Genomic DNA, 16,454 nt, shown 5'->3' on the forward strand with positions numbered 1-16,454 from the left:
TGCCAAGGTTAACCTAGGACTGAGCAAGGAGAAAGGTAACTGCCCTGCTCAGCAAGCTGTTTGAAAGCCAGGGCTTCTGTGGTCACTGTTGACCATCTCTAGTGTTGGCTACTCCTGAGTTCAAGGAGCAAATGCAATCACTTGCTTTAGTCTTTGATGTCAGAAAGCCAAAACATTCAGTTTTTTCCTTTGATTTTTGTCTTTATATTATTCTTCACAGACATCATACAGTCTGAAGAAGGGAGCACTGAGTAGTTTTGGAAGCTATGAACCATGTAAAGGGGAGAGAAAGAGGAAACATACATGAATGTATGCATCAGTCTATCAGTCTGAGCTGAGCCCCTTTCTCTTTCTCTGATTACTTTTTTTTTTTTAGTGGTTTGCTTGGGTCAGCACTGATTGAATTTAAAAGAGTATCTGCTTTTCTGTGGCATCTGCAGTGTCTTGCCCTTTGACTTGTAATTGATGTCCGCACTGCCTTTGTCTTCCTGGGTTGTCACAGTCTGCCCAGGAGCTCCCCGGGTAGGTGTGGAGTCCCTGCACAACTGGGGTGTCTATATCTAGACTCTAATGGCTAGTCTGGCTGTATTTGCTTTTATTTTTTATTTTTAGCTGACCTCTCTTCAGTTTGCTTGCCGCAGGCTGGCGGTCTATCACCACCAAATCCCAGCTTTTACACTCGCACCTAAATAAACTAAATAAACCACTAAATAAACCTAAGCAGTGCTGCGGAGTCTGTAATGTGCATCACCTCCTCTCTCTAGGGGCTGGTGTGGCTTTGTGTGCTAGGGTGTGTATTCTACACCCCCGAAGTTGAGTTTGCAATCCTGGCTGGTGGCAAAAGGGGAGATTTCAAAACATGCTGAGGATTGTCAGAAAGAAAAGAGACTTTCAGTTATTGTGATCCCTGGGCTGAAGAGGTTAAAGTTGTGACCACAGCCGTCACTTCTGTAGGATCAGCAGCATTGTTGTATGGAATTCACCGTGCCCAGCCAGGCATTGTATCAGTGGGAACAGTGCAAGTACAGGACTTACACTATTCCTGGGGTGGTCTAACAACTGACATCAATTCACTGATTGATTTTATTTAACTCACTAAGGGTTTATTTATAGAATTAAAAAAAGTAAGCGTGGGAGCAGTGAAGACTGTATCATCAGTCATGTATTTTGCTATTAAAATCTGATGCTGCAGGCTGGCCTGGGCCATAATGCTTACACGGACAGAAGATGTTTGGTTCCCTTCATTTAGTTGCTGTGTTGAAAGGCTTTGGTGGTTTTGTCTTGTATAAAGAATCCCAAGTAAAGTTGAAAGCAGCAAAGCTTTTAGTTGTGATAAAATTGGTGCAGTGAGGTATGGCAGTAAAAAGCAAACATGGCAAAGCTCCAAAAGCTGTTGCAGAGAGTGATCTTCCCCTGGCCCAAGGAGGTGATGCAGAAGATGGGACCTAATAGATCATTTCAATATTTGATTTCTGTGGTTTTGTCAAGTCTTTAAAGACCTGGTGGCAGGCTTTGATCTCCAAGACAAAGGGTGAAAGGAAACCCAAGGCTTTACATATCCTGTTGCTTTCTTTGCTGGGAGTAGCTGAAGAGATATCTGATTATTGCTGGATTTTGCCTTCTCGTTAGAAACACTGAAAGAACAGGAGCTGAGCCAAAAACTTCAGCGGCAAATTGAGTGTTTAAAGAAATACGTGTGAAGGTCTCTGCTTCAACTATGAGTTTATAATCATGGTGTCAGTGGAGAAAGATAATAGAATAAATGACATCATTAAATCCCACACGTCTGCAAGGGAATAGCCCTATAAATAGGGGAGTTTGGCCCTGCAAATGCAGGTCAGCCTTCCCTTGTGCTGCTGACAAGTATTGGTTCCGGAGGAGATTCTGTGTGCCATCATACATCTGCTCATGGCTTATTCACTAAGTGAATAAGATGTTAAGGACTTCATCGTGCCACACTGAAGTGAGCAACTGAGCTTTCTTTAACATCAGTGGAAGAAATTAGACCTGCAGAGGAGTACATCACTGCCTGTTAAGGGTTTTTTCAGAGGGGAGAGACCTAAGCAAGCTTTCTGAAGTTTGGCATCGCAGCATTTTGCTCATTGTAAGAGTAACAGCAGTTGTACGGTATGATGGTGCGCATTAAATAGTGTGGCCTTCTTTTCCCAGGTGGGAACCAGGCTGAAAGGTGACGTGATCCGCTCAGGTTCAGTGCAGCGTGGGGTACAAAATTTGGGGAATCTCAGTTTCCAGTTTTCCTGGAAACTGTAAATGATGTACTGAATGCGGTGGGCCGTGGCCTCTTAGTGCAGAGGACTGCAATGGGGTGGAACAAGCTCCCTTATTAGTTAATTAAGCAGGCTGATTGAAATAATTGAAATTCAGGTGGGACAGAAGGGTTTATTGCCCATTATGTGTACGTAACAGCCATAAGCTATGGGAGGCTTTGTATCTTTCATCTAGCCATTTTTGTTCCGTTAAATCTCTCTGCTGCTGTAGTCCCCAAGAACTCCAGCTAAAATGAGAACATACATGGCAGGTGCTTCACAGAAAGACAAGAACCCCTGTGCTCCATGCTTCTGGAAGTAGGCGATAATGAAAGGGGAACGGAAAGAGATGCAAATATTGTACGTAATGATTATTCTGGGTTTATAAAATGGGATTTATATATATATATTTTGAAAACCGTATAGATGTATCCATATACATATGTATAAATTCCATTTAATACTGAACCAAGAATCATAAGTGGTGTCTCCACAGAAGAGAAAATTGTGGTGGTGCCTGCTGATCAGGTGGGTAAAGGCAGAAGGGAGGGCAGAGACTACATACAACATCTCTTTTACATTAGGATATGTTTCTTGTGGTGTGTTAGTACAATGGCTCCCAAGCTGGCTGTGCAAATGTGTTCAGGTTTTTGTTAGTAGCTAGTCAAAAAAGCTGAAAGCGAACCAGATAACTGTCTCTGAGTAACTGTGTCCTAGTGATTTTTTGGTTCATTCCTCCTGCGTGTTTGCTCCCCCTCTCAAATTGATCTGTTCTGAAAATTGTATCATGGTTGAATACACATCGAACTATAAAGCAAGTGGAGAGGCTCATAGTGTGGTCTGCGGGCAAGTAGGGGAAATTTTGTCTTAATCAATGTACAGTTCTCCATCCTGTGAAAGAAAATTAGCCATGTGGATACAAAAGGAGGACAAAGCAGCCACACACTGCAGTTCAGAAAACTTTCCATCATTTCTGCTGAATAGGGACTTAGTGTTACTTTTTCTATAGAGCAACGCTCCATTTGTTTCAAGGAAGTTGTGAAATTGGAGACCGAAAGGACTTAGGAGGGAGGTTTATTAGAGAAAGGCTGTTGTAAGGGGTGCTTCACAAAGTGAAACAGGCTGTTCAAAGGAAGTGCAAAAGTCTGCCTGCAGACTTGCATCCGAGTCTTGATTAAGATGTATGGTTCTCCCCCTGCGTGGGCATTTGTCCCCTGAATGGGGGCTCCACCTTTGGAAGAGCAGAAGAGCTGAGTCAGGAGTCATTAGCTGCTCGATCTCCGAGAGTCTTGTGTGGAGGGGTAAGGAGGAAGCAGTGAGGGCTTTGCTTTGTCCTTGTGTCCAAATAATGCATTTTTCAAAACACAGTGGACCAGGCTCTTCCAGGAGAGAACAGTCAACACTGATCTGATGGGAGGGGAGGTACTTGTATGAAATATTTCCATTCATTGTAAGACTTCTTGTGTGGTTCACGGGTGGGTTTGTGCCCCATGGTGTGATCGGTGACTGGCTCACTCGCTGGGTTCTGCTGGTTTCCTTGTCATTTAAGTGGGACTGTTGGAGTATTAACCAAAGCTGAGGTGATGAAAGCGTCCTCGTTCTTGTGGTTTGGAAGGCCAATGCCTGTGTATTTTTATAAAATACAACTTGCCAACGTGTTCTTCTGCCTGTGAGGATTCAGATTGAAGGTACCTCAGTTGCTGGATCCTGCAAGTCACACCCTAAATTCACCAAGGGACTCAGGTCCATGGGAGACTTAAATCTTTGTGGTAGCTGAGAGGAGCAGGAGAATCCAAGAGCACTTTGAAGACAGGAGATAAGGACGGATCCTTGCAGGATGAGGCTGAGTGTGGGTGCTCCTCACAAGCAACTGTAAAATAATTGCGTGTCAGTGCTATTCCCATTAATCTGAGGATACAAAACCAAACTGTGCTTTAAGGGAGCTGAGTTATCTACCTGGGTACAAACTTTTTCAAGGGGAAAAAAGGAAAATTGGAAAGCAGAGTATGTCAAGGCTGGTGATTTGTCTCAGGTGTTATAAGACTATTCGCAGTATTACAGCAGCGTGTGTTTAAGACCCAGTCTTTAGAAAAACAAACAGTTCCTTTATCATATTGTTTTGGAGCCAAAACTTATTTAAAAATCTCCCACTTGTTTTTAAAACCACTTTGTTTTTAAAATCAAGTTCCTAATGTCCTCACAGTCATGCTGTTGGGACTGCCAATGTGCTTCATGCTCTGGAGCTTCTCTGTAATTGGGAAATCTGCTAAGTCAGACCTCAACTAAAATCGGCAAATAACTATTACCAACTGAAATGGTAACTTCCATGTGCCTCTAAGCTAGGATGGAGTCACACCAATGCTTTATCAACAAAGGGGTTTAGAAGTACTGTTGGTGTGAGCTGGCCAGACTTCTAGCAGTTGCATTTCTTTTTAAATGTGAGAACTACAAGGAGGAAACATCTGGACAATTAGAAAAAAAACCCACAAAACAAACTCTGTTTTGTTGAAGTGATTCACTCCAATTCTGTCTAGCAGGCTTTTTTTTTTCCAAGGACAGCACTGAAGACTTCCTGGCTCATCCTTTTTGTCTTTATATTTTTGCCGTTCTTTTCCCTTGAGCGACCTCTCCTGTTTCCTTTGTATCCCTCTGTCTTTGATGAGGCTACTGTACAGTACAGAACTCATTTTACTCCCTAATCGCATAGCAGCTTGTGAGGAAGTACAGATAAATCCTTCCAGACTTGAGCAAGTGCTATTAGGATACTCTTATCAACCATGAACCAATAATGATAGAGGGATCAACATACTTTGCTGTAAGCAGGACCAGTAGGACTTGACAGGTGGGGTTTTGTTTGTTTATCGTGGGATCTTTTAATTCGTGGTAGGACACCAGCAGTTGTGTATGTTGATCAGACAGTGTAATGTGATTTCTGAACTGCTCCCTGTTTGCTCAGGGCTGGGAAGAATTGCAAAGTTGTGGAGCTGCACTCTGTTCTCTCCTGGGCAGAATTAAAATTAGAAACTAGACTTCAGAGTTTCTGAATGGATTTTTTTTTTTTTCAAGTGAAGGTTACATCGATGATTTTCCTACAGTCTGAGGGCTCTACCCCATTTTTTGAAAACTGGTTTGTAACAGCTCTGAAGTAACTCTTTGGGACTTTGGCATCCACAAATATTAAGGTGGAACAGTGCACGTATAAAGTGGAAATCTCTCTATTAAAGTAGTGTATTGCAGAATTTCAGAGGCCATTGCTTCATTGAACACGCACTGGGTTTGTGCCTCATAAATAGCTTATTGTTTAAGAAAAAAGCCCCAGTCTGTGATGTCAGAAGGGGACGCCGGGGCTATGGTTCGGTGTCACTATGACTTCCCACAGCAGCTGCCAGCACTGGTGCTGGATGCACATCCCTTAGCCTGGTGTTTGTGGAACTGTGCTGTGAAGCTGTCAGGGGGCTGACCCTGCTTAAAAAAATTATTTAAGCCTCATCAGTTTCTTGAGTATTGGTGAACAGTTTGTGTCATGAAACCAGGACCTAGGGCAGAGAGAGGTTAAAACTTACCCCGTGTTCCTGACAGACTGGAAAGAGAAACTTGTCCCTCTGATTCCAGTAGTGTGCTCTGGTGCTGTGCCATCTTTTTGTCATCTTAACTGGCATCTAGTTTTTGCTATTGCCAGCTATTACATGCCCAGGTACTGTGTCTCTGTTCCCTGCACTACCCATTGCATCTAACAACTTGCTTTTTTTTGCCAGACCAATTAAGCAAGTCTAAATTGGTGTCCTGTTCATTCTCTTCCTTCTCTCCCCACTTCTGGCATTGCTTTCCTGCCCCTGTCCTGTGTGCTGGCATGGGCTTTGCTCTTTCTTGCAGTAAGGTGGCTCAGAAAGTTGAACTGGCAGAAAACACACACTGTCTTCCTCCCTCACAGAAAGGAGGAGGAAAAAATATATATAAAATGTATAAATTTTTAAATGCTGGTTTAGCTCTCAGCACTAACTGGTGCTGGTCTAAAACTTGATGGATATAGCCTTCTGTGTCTGTCATGAGTTTCCACTGGGGAGCTATGCATCAGAAGAGTGCCTGGTGAGTGAGCCATGATCCACGATTAGGGCTTCTGTGCAAGAAAATAATTAAAAAGAAGGTATTTGATGCTCCCTCTAGATGCCTTTTTTTGGCTCTTAGAAATAAAAATGAAATATTATAACACTCGCTTGCCTATGTTTAGCATGTCCGCTGACTTACCATTTTGGAAGTAGAACCATTTCTATTTTTAGAGATGAGCTTCCTGTTTGAGCTCTCTTTAAGTTTGTCCTTTGCCTAACACAGTCAAACTCTTTCAAAAAATCTTAGTTAAACTGGGACAGTTTTGCTAAAAACAGTCGTGTTCGCGTCCAGATATAAACAGCAGTAAATCCGCTTGGAATGAACGTTATAATAAAAATTCAACCTCTCAAAAGAATGTATTTCCATGATGTCGAAGCATGAAAGTGAAATTGAACTGATGGGTTGATGTAGTCATGGTCATCTCAAAGCCTCTGTCTACAACTGGATTTAAAAATGAGTTGTCCACATAGGAAAATTAACCAGAACAGCTATTTTAGAATAACTCCCTGTAGTCACACTGTTCTTTTGCAATAAGCATCCTCTGCTTTAGCTCATCCAAACTAGAAATTCTGGAGGAATAACACCCAAAATCCTGAATATTTTATGGTGGTTGGGTGATTGTTATGCTATAGTGTCATCATTTACCTTAGTCCAAAATGGCTTTCCAATATAGTTATGCCTTTACCTAAAATATATATTAATATCAGCATGTTCTGGAAGTCTGATGTAATCACAGCTATATACATCTTATGATGGATGTCCTCATTGAAGTGTGGATACTAGGCATGTGGTGTTGTTGTCAACCCTTTGATACCTTTAAAAATCAGCCTAGACCAAAGAAGAGCTGCAGGGTTGCTGATATAATTCACACATTAATCGGTAATGTGAATGGTAGTTGAATTGAAGGTCTTCTTCCATTTCCTAGTTGCCAAGGAAAAATCAAGGCCATGGTGTTTCTCATTATGGGCTGATGATGGTATTTCAGGAGGGCAGAAAGGCAATCTAAGGGAAGAGGCAGTCTTTCCCTTCTAGTTCTGGCTCTTCCACCCCTGCTTGTGCCGTGCTGGCTTTTGTTCCTGAGGTCCTTCTGCAAGTCCAAGTCCAGCTTTGGTCCCCATCTAACCCCTCAGTGAGCTGATCTAGTTCACAGTGTCAGCAGAAAACTAGAAAACCAGAAAGGTTTTGTAACCTCCGTTTGCTGGCCCCAAAGTCAGAGGAGTGCCAAGGTCAAAGCCAGAGAAGGTGAGAGCTGCACAGCCAGGACAGGGGGGACGAGACTTTCGAGGAGCAGGGAGCTTGTGGGTCAGCTCAGCCCTTTCCCAGACCCTCTCGTTGATGGAGAGGCATCCATCGGTGCGTGGATGGAGGAGCTCCAGCCTTGGAGCTGGATGCTGGGTTGTAGGCTGGGCTTTGTCATGTGTTGCCAGGTGCCCTGGGCACCTCTGTGCTCTTCTTTCCACCATTGAGAAAGTATGTCTTGGAATTTACAATGTAAATAAGGCCATGAAAACCGAAATTGTCCTTTCCATAGAGGGGTGTGGCTCTACATCACAGGCAGTTTTCCTAAAAATAAAAGGAGAATAGATTGCACTGATCCAATCAATGCTTCTTTGTACTTGTCTTTTGAAAAATAAAGAACTCTGCTATTGCCAGATTAACATGTCACTTGGCAAAATAATTTAGTTTCTGTAGGATTCTTGGTAGGCAGAGATGCTCTTGATAGCGTAGAATACAATGATGCTATTAACATGAAGTTATTTAATTTTTATAGCATTTCCCCTACATTTCATCTGTTACTGTTAAATATGTTTTATGTTGAGGCATTCTAGGAAATGATCAATGCTCTTAAAATAGATTTGATAGATAAATGAAACATAAGATTTTCAACAAAGTTATGTGCCTTCCCACTTCCCTTGGAACTGTATTATTTTCCTATCTGTACTTGTTCTTTGTGTGCTAGCTTTGTCTTTTCAGCTACCTGGAGTATGCTTATACTATAGATTAATGCATTTGGATACTGTATACACGTTAAAAATAAAATGTTTCTTTGTACACGGATTTTTTTTCCCGTGTGGTTTTCACTGACTGAAGTTTCAAAGAATCACTGAAAATTACAGCTTATGTTCTGGGTAGATTTAAGGATACTAATTGATTCTATATAATGCCACTAAACCACGTTATTTGCTTTGAGCCTCTCTCTTTAATCTAGTCCTGTAGCATTAAGGCTTAAGACTTTCTGCAGGCCTACACTTTTCGTGTGGACATGCTCTAAATACCTTACCTTTTGCTGCGTGAAAAAAACTAATAACATGGGTTATTGCAGTTTGGCAGTTTTATACCAAATGATAAAGCTGCAGGCACCGAAGAGGGGAGGGAGGGAGACACGGTGTCTGTCAGGTCCTCGTAGCTTTACATCTCCATAAGAAGGAAATAATTTAACCCCACTGGAAAGGCTCCTGCTATGCATCCAGTGTGGCTGTGCTGGGGAGGGTAGATTCCCTGGGGGGAGGAGGTGAAGAGGAAGGGCAGAGAGCCCTGCAAAGGGAGATCTGGGTGGCTTGGGGATATTTGTTTCATGGTGGACTGGGCTGTGCTGGGGAAAATGCTGGTTGAGAAAACTAACTGGGAGAGGCATGAGGGAGTGTCCGAGCTGGGCTCTGCTTATTTCCCTTTGTTCTTCTGTGCCCTCTGGTGGATCTGGGAGCAGCGGGGTTGGGCCACGTCTCTCCCAACTTCAGTTGTTCTTATCCTGGGTCTGAAATGCAGGGAATGTCATGAATAGCTCCGCTTGAGCAAGGGCTTTTTGCTCTGATTCACGTCCCTCCCGGTTCGTATGGGATATCATAATAGTCTCCTGTGGGTAGCAGAAGAATACATGCTTTCCAGCTCCAGGAGCTCTGGAGGGATTAACTGGGATGCAAGTCAAAGCCTCAGTCTTTAGGTACAATTAACCCGCTAGTGAAGCTAGCAGATTTCCTAAGGCCCTGCCAAAAATCCTGCTTTACAAACCAAGGGCGTTTTTTCCCAGTAAGAGGCATAAAGACTAGAAAGGACCAGCAGGCCTGACCCCTTGGCATTTGAGCTTGGTTTCTGGTTGTACACACTATATTGTACCTTGGGCACAGATCTTAATTTGATCACAAAGGGTTAAAATATTTCCCCAAGGTAGCTCGATCCTCTTAATGGACAGGCTTGATAATCATTCTTACAGAAAGGACATTTCGTCTTTCCTCTGCGGTGGGAGAGTTGTACCTTTTTCTGCCAGTGGTGTGCTGGGGAAGAGACAACAGCCTGAACACACTGGTGTAATTTTCACCTCTGATTCACATCCTGTGCATTTCTCATATTCTACTGTGTGGTTCATGTTTGCTTTGCTTATGGACCACCTCTTGCTTGCACTGCCCCTGATACCAATGCCAGATCCACTTCAGGGGAAAGGGTGGGCTGATTTGCAACCTGGAGGCTGATACCCCGGGTAATGCAAGTCTGAAGCTGTTTCACATCAAAGCAGGGCAAAGCAGCACTTCGCCTATTTAGAAATGGGAAATGTCAACTGTTGGACCCCAGAGGAGATTACTGTAGTCCCAGAATTTCCCATTCACTGTTCCCTCTCTGGAAAATCATTACAATATTCTATACGTGAAGCAAAGCATGGGCGCAAATTCTACAGGGGAGTTTGACAAGAGCTTTGTGGAATGACTTTGGAGTTGGAGCCCGTCACTCCTGAAGTCTCTGGGGTGGACTTGGTGCAGCTGTGGTTTGTGAAAGCATTTGCTGGTGAAGGGAAGGTGCCTATGTAAGTTGCATTCGTGCAGTGCAGTTTTCTTTCTGACTCAAGGACAACATTTGCCTCCCTGTTACTCTTGAAGTATTTTTGTGAAGAAGCCCAGAACAGAGAGGAGCAAATCTCTGTACCAAATCACCTTACAGAGGGTGGGCAGTGGGAGGCAGGGACTCTGCACAAGTCATTTTTCCTCCACGTGTTTGTTTCTATGTTAAAAAAAAAAAAAAGATATTGCAGCATAGAGCAATGTTATAGGATTTAATGTGTTAAAACCTTTACAGCATCTTGGTCACTAGGCCTGTAAATAAAGGGAACAGATATTATATGTGCTATTCCTCCCCTTAATTTTACTGTGGATTTTAATAATATGCGGGCTGGAGTAACTTGGTATTTTTTTTAAGGTTTCAAATGAAGCATAGTTCTTAAGTAGCTCTTCCTGATTGATTTTATTTTCCAGTTTACATCTCTGCAACTGATTCTTCCATCTCCTTCTTGCTTTTGTCTGTTCCTCTTGTCAAAGATGGCGCTAGCTTGTTTCTTAGTTACTGTCTTTGTGATCCTTTGGGGATTCACTTGTGCTTGATGAGTAAGCAGCAGTAGAGGAGGAAGATGTTTCTGCTTTAGGCTGTAAAATCCCCTCCAGTGAACCCTAGCATCACCACTTTGCCTTTGAGTCACATCTGCTGCGGGAGAGGAAACAATGCCTCTTAATCCTGTGCTGTCCAAGCATTCTTCAGTCAAGAGTTATGCTGGAAAAAAATCCTGGGAAGCCAAAGAAGAGGTGATGCATGGTGCACTGAAGCCTTCCCATGTCAGCAATAAGAGGTGCTTTTTGCCAGCTAGGGATCCAGGTATATGTTAATCCATGTGCAGCAGGTAATGAGCTGAAGTGAGGAATATGGTCTGTACGAGGGCAAGAGGCTGCCAGGGTCTCTGAGGTCCTGCTGGGACTCGGGGGGCTGCATCAGGCTTGATTGCAAGGGGTCCCTTCTTAGAGCACAGGGTGAGAGTGTGGCAAGAGGATATCTAGGAAATGGTTAACACAAGTGGTATATCAGGTAAAATGCACGGCGTCGGTGATATTCAGAAATCCAGCCTGACCTGAGATCTCTGCGCCTGCCACTGCTTTTTGGAGCCTCTGTATGCTTCTTTCCCTTACTCTTTACCTGTCTCCCTTTCTGGATGATATTTTTTAACCTCCTCCTAGGGGCAGGGGATAGAAGAAAGAACTGAATCTTTTCAGGAAAGAAGAGATAAAGTTGGCAGTAAGCCAGAACTGCTAGGAAGTGGGCAGCGAGCACAAGGCTGTTAACGTGTAATTATACATCTCAGATTTTGTGAGCGGTACTCCAGGAATCATTATGTATGGGCTTGTTTGATAGTACTGTGGTTTAAGAGAAAAACATCCCCTCAAATTACTCTTTAATTTGGAAGTCAAGAGACTATCAATTCAAATCTTAGCTCTTCTGCCCGTAATTGATAAATTGTGTACATTTAACAAACCGGCTATTGAACTGGGCCTCATACTTTTAATTCATCAGGTAACTGCTGATTTTTCTTTCAGAAGGGATAATTGAGAGGCTGTACAAGGTCGCTTCCAGCAAAGCTGAGATCAAACCTAGACTATAATATGGCAGATCCCAGACTCTGCTATGCAGCCCTTCCAATATAATTTTTCACTGTCTGTGTACTTAACCCCCCTAGGCTGTAGCCGTTGCTTTAATCCCCAGGCACTGGAGGCCAGAAATCAGGCTGGCTTTTATTCAGGGGCTGGTTTTATTTTATTTTATTCAGGGCAGTTCTTCACCCCAGTTGCTAACCTACTGAGTTGAGAAAAGACTGTTTCCCCTAGATAGTAAATTTAACAACAACAAAAAACCTCCCAACTCAAAACTAGGTTTTATATAGGTTGTTTCAAACAGGCAAATACCAAATTTAAGGACTCTTGTGCTTTTTCACACATTAACTGAACTTTCTCCCCATCCTGCCTCAAGGTGGCAACACTCGGTAGGGTCCTGAGCTCAGCCCAAGGATGCAATCCTGCTCACCGGCCTTGTAGTGAAGAGTTTGACTGACAGGCTAGTGGGACTGTTCCAGATTTACACTGTATAAATTTTTCTTTTTGATTACAAAGCTTTATGGTCTTGAGTTCCTTTCCAGAATCATTATCACATCTGTCACTGTCATTGCTATCAGTAGCTAAGGATGCTTTTAATGGAGTGATGCAATCCAAACTATCATTCTTGCTGAAATACGGCTCCCAAGCACACAATAGGCCAGGTGCTGTAATTATTAATAATTCCCTCTGATGGCGTATATCGGCCCTCCATTTCGTTTTAATGCAATTTATTTTGAGCTATTTCTTCAGCAATGAAAATTATTTTGGAGTGAATTTTTTGGAAGCATTGTGGGTTTGTTTGCTGGAATCCTTCTCTCCTGGAAATGAGGCATGTCTCTCATGGGCTCCCGTTTGCTCACACACAAATGAACTGCTAATTAGGATGATGAAATTGTTGGGAGAGGTGAAACCTTCCAGTTGGCCAAAGAGAAGATTGTGGATTAATCTGTATAAAGCTGAAGGCTCGACTAAAACTGCTGTTCAACATTCTGGTGCTAATGAGACTTGTATGTCTGCCACTCGAGAAGCCGAAAGTATGTCCTGTAGTTTTTGTTGGGAGATCCAAAGTGGGGGCTCACTCTTCTATGGCATTTAGTGCTTCCATCTCCACAGATGATGACTGGAATTGAGAATACTCAGCAATCTGTATAAGGTGTTCAGCATTTTATAGCATCCGGTGATGCAAGGCAGTTTGCACTTTATGGATAATTTTTGTACATGAGTGAAAGCATCTTGAGAGGCATATGGATGTTTAGAAAATTGCAGCGTATGATTTGGAGAGCTATTTGTCTTGCATGCCCCCTGCTACCGTATTATATCACTTCTTCATAGTTTTTAATGTACTTCTGCTTGTGTCAATTCATGTAAAGGAGGAAACTACTCTCTGTGAAGCAGAGAGACACCAGGTGACTTGTTCAGTGTCATACTGGGCAAAAAGTCCAGTTCCAAGTTAGTTTGCTACTCACTGAGCTGCTCAGAACCTGTGGAGGGGCTGATGCTGGTGTCTCATCCTCTAATAAGTTTCCCTACAGTCGCTGAGAATATATACATATATATTATAACATACATACATACAAAAAAATAAAGCCAAGGCAGATGTTTTGAGTTTGTTTCTGCGTGTTTGCAGGAAGCCGACGGATAGTGGACGTGATGGATGTGAACACACAGAAGGGTGTTGAAATGAGCATGTCTCAATTTGTGAGATACTATGAAACACCAGAGGCCCAGCGTGAAAAACTCTACAATGTCATCAGCCTGGAGTTCAGTCACACAAAGCTGGAGAACATTGTCAAGCGCCCCAATGTGGTAAGGGATCCTGTGGTGATGGTGTTTATTATCAGCTTCTACCCAGTCACTGGTTGCTTTGTAAGAAATAAAACATAGAGTTTAAACAAAGTGATGTGAAGTACCTGTGACTCCTGTCCGTCTAGTCTTAGGATCTCATTTTTACCCGAGTAGAAAGTTGGTCTCCTTGAGAGTGGAACAATTTACAGGAATTAGGTACCTGATGCACTCTTTAATCATGCAATTTGCACAGATACCCAATTCAGCTCAAGGTATTCAGAGGAAATTCTATTCAAAATTAAATACTTATTTATTGTTTTTCCTCCTCTAAGGGAGCTTAAATTATCAGGAAGCTTGAATTCCTTATATATGAACCCCTCCTATTAACTGAAGAATGTTCAGGGGGGCTCCAAAGCAAAAAAGTTGAAAACAGGTGTATTAAATGTAGAAATCTGTACATAATTAAATCAGCATAATCACTGCTATGTCAGAATTGGCAGTGTCAGAGGAGGGGGTTAGGTTTGTACACGTTTTTTAAAGGTGGAGGACTCCTGTGATTTGTTTCCCAATGGAGTCACTGGCAGTGAAACGGTGACCCTATTAATAAGGATGATTTCATTTATCACTAAAATGTGGCCATGTGTGGGTGAGGGTTAGAGCCACCGCTCTGTGACACAAAGTGATGGAGGAAATGGCCTCGGAGGTATCTGAGTGTCTTCTCCAACACACGGCAGAGGGTTTGGGCATCAATCCTGGGTGATCAGGGAACAAAGGGACTTCTCAAAAGTAGAATGCATGTGCTGCTTGTTCCCTCTGTATCTGCTTGTGCTGCTGGATGCTCAAGGCACTGCTGGGTTGAAACTGCAGCTCTATGACATTTTGCTTTCAGACACTTTCCTCCTTGTTTCTAAATGCTATTCTAATTATTCCAGCAGGTTTTTCTCTGGGGCCGTGTCTTGCCTATGCAGACAATAGAAACACCACACTTCTGCCCAAACAGGTCAAAAATAGATGGCAGCTCTAACTGCTGATTTGTAGAAGTAATTCTTAAGTAGGTGTTTGTGGTCTGTTACACACATGTAACAGATCGAATATTAAACACATAATTTAGAAGTTTGTGCAGGTTTTTGCTGTCATTCAGACACTAGTGGGCAGTTTGGAAGTGCTCTGGGGAGTTTCTGGTGTTCAGCTGATCCTGGTTTTCCCAAGCACATCATGTTCAGTGAGCTTCTAAAACATCTGTGCAAATCTCCTGGGTGCTCAGAACTGAAAAATGCAGTTAGGTACCTGCTACCATGTGTAAATGAATACTTTGTATCTGTTTAATATGGCCCGAGTGCACAATATGTGTAAACCCAGGAATATTTAGATCTCACTGAGAGAGATTTGCATTCCCACTAGGTACTTGGAAATAGGAGAGAAGGTGCTGGGGCAGTGGGTGCTGAAGGGAAGTGCAGTACATAAAGTCAGATATTAGTCAAATACTATATTTGTATGAGTGGTTCCCTTGAATTCTGCAGAGCTCTTTGAGCCCACGTAAAGTAGAAATAGTCGATTTGCATTCCCTGTTGTGTAAAGACTGTGGGTTGCAATATCAGGATGTGGAATTGTTTCAGAATGAGGGCAGTAACCATCAATTTTGTTTTCACATACAAATGTGATATTCGTGGAATTGGACCTGTTTCCACTGGCTGCACATTATCTCGTTTTGCCCCTTCTCAAAGTACCGTGTGTTATCAACAGTACCTGGTGCAGATGGAGAAATAGATAAGGGTCAGCCCCAATCTGCAAGAATTTCATGTGCTAATTGCCCTATTATGAAAATCCTCTGGGGATACAAACAGTGGAGTTGACCGATACGGATAACATTCTTGGCTGGGCCTCGAAAAAGATGTAGCAGTCAGGAGGCTAAGTGGGGGGCTCACCACGACTGAATTCTTCTCAGGTCTTGCTGTACGCAGTCAGAGGACAGCTTTGTCACCAACATCTAGGATAGGGCTTGCGGTGCTTAGTGACCCAGCCATGGAGATTCATTCACACGTCGCGGTTTTTTCGGCTGGGTCGGCACGTACAGCCACACTGTGGCCAAACACAGCACTACAGCCTGCCTTGCTGGACTTCCCAAGGTGATTGACTGCTGTTTTCCCATGTTTTGAAACCTGGCACATGTGATCCACTTGCATAACCAGAAGGGAGTGTTAAGGATATCTAGCACAGGCTCCATTATAAAGCAGACCAAGGAACGAGTCGCAGGCTTGTCCTTGCTGTGGCTGTGATGGACAGATTGCAGTTCATGCTCTGGCATCCAGCTGTGTTTCAATGGCCCTGAACAATCTTCAGTTTCCATCTCTTCCTCACCTTGCTGGCAGTATGCTTCCAATTGCTCAGCTTTCGCTGTTTCCTTCTGCCCCCACTTCCTAAAAGTTTGGCTTGTGGACAAGAACTTTGGTGAATTTTATACCCAAGTAGAATGAAGTGCACAATAGGTGATAATGTAATTACTCAAATCAGAATTTGGCCAGAACAATAGTGTTAATGTTCCTTGAAATGTAAGGTATTGGAATGGTATAATCTCTTTTATATTTGTATTTTAATGTTCATAAAATTTCTAGACTGTTGGCTACAAAAATGCCTCTGCATGCCAATAGCAGGTGATGCTGCAAGAGGAGGTGCTCACAGGTGCCCATAGCACAGAATTTGCACCCAGTTAAATTGACTGCAAAAACTCTCCTTGGTCTGTGTTGCAAAGGGCTGAGTTGTGGTGATGGAGTGATGTACGTTAACATGTTGGGTCTGTAGGCCTTTTGATGAACAGCAAGGTTCTTGCTGCCTGTGAGTGTCTGCTGCTGCTGTAGAGTTTTAGCCAAAAGAGTATATCCTACCATGTGTTCAG

General features: G+C 43.0%; 1 protein-coding gene across 8 annotated transcripts in view; it reads left to right on the forward strand.

Moving 5' to 3' along the window:
- KDM2B (lysine demethylase 2B) overlaps nucleotides 1–16,454 on the forward strand; it is a 125,947-nt gene that overhangs the window by 22,743 nt on the left and 86,750 nt on the right. For all 8 annotated transcript variants that reach the window (XM_040609970.1, XM_040609963.1, XM_040610018.1 and 5 more), the window contains one exon: nucleotides 13,404–13,582. In XM_040609970.1, the coding sequence (XP_040465904.1) occupies nucleotides 13,404–13,582 (179 nt within the window). The remainder of the gene's footprint in view (nucleotides 1–13,403; nucleotides 13,583–16,454) is intronic.

The sequence above is a fragment of the Falco naumanni genome, chromosome 1 (genome assembly GCF_017639655.2).
Source record: "Falco naumanni isolate bFalNau1 chromosome 1, bFalNau1.pat, whole genome shotgun sequence".
NCBI classification, from domain to species: Eukaryota; Metazoa; Chordata; class Aves; order Falconiformes; family Falconidae; genus Falco; species Falco naumanni.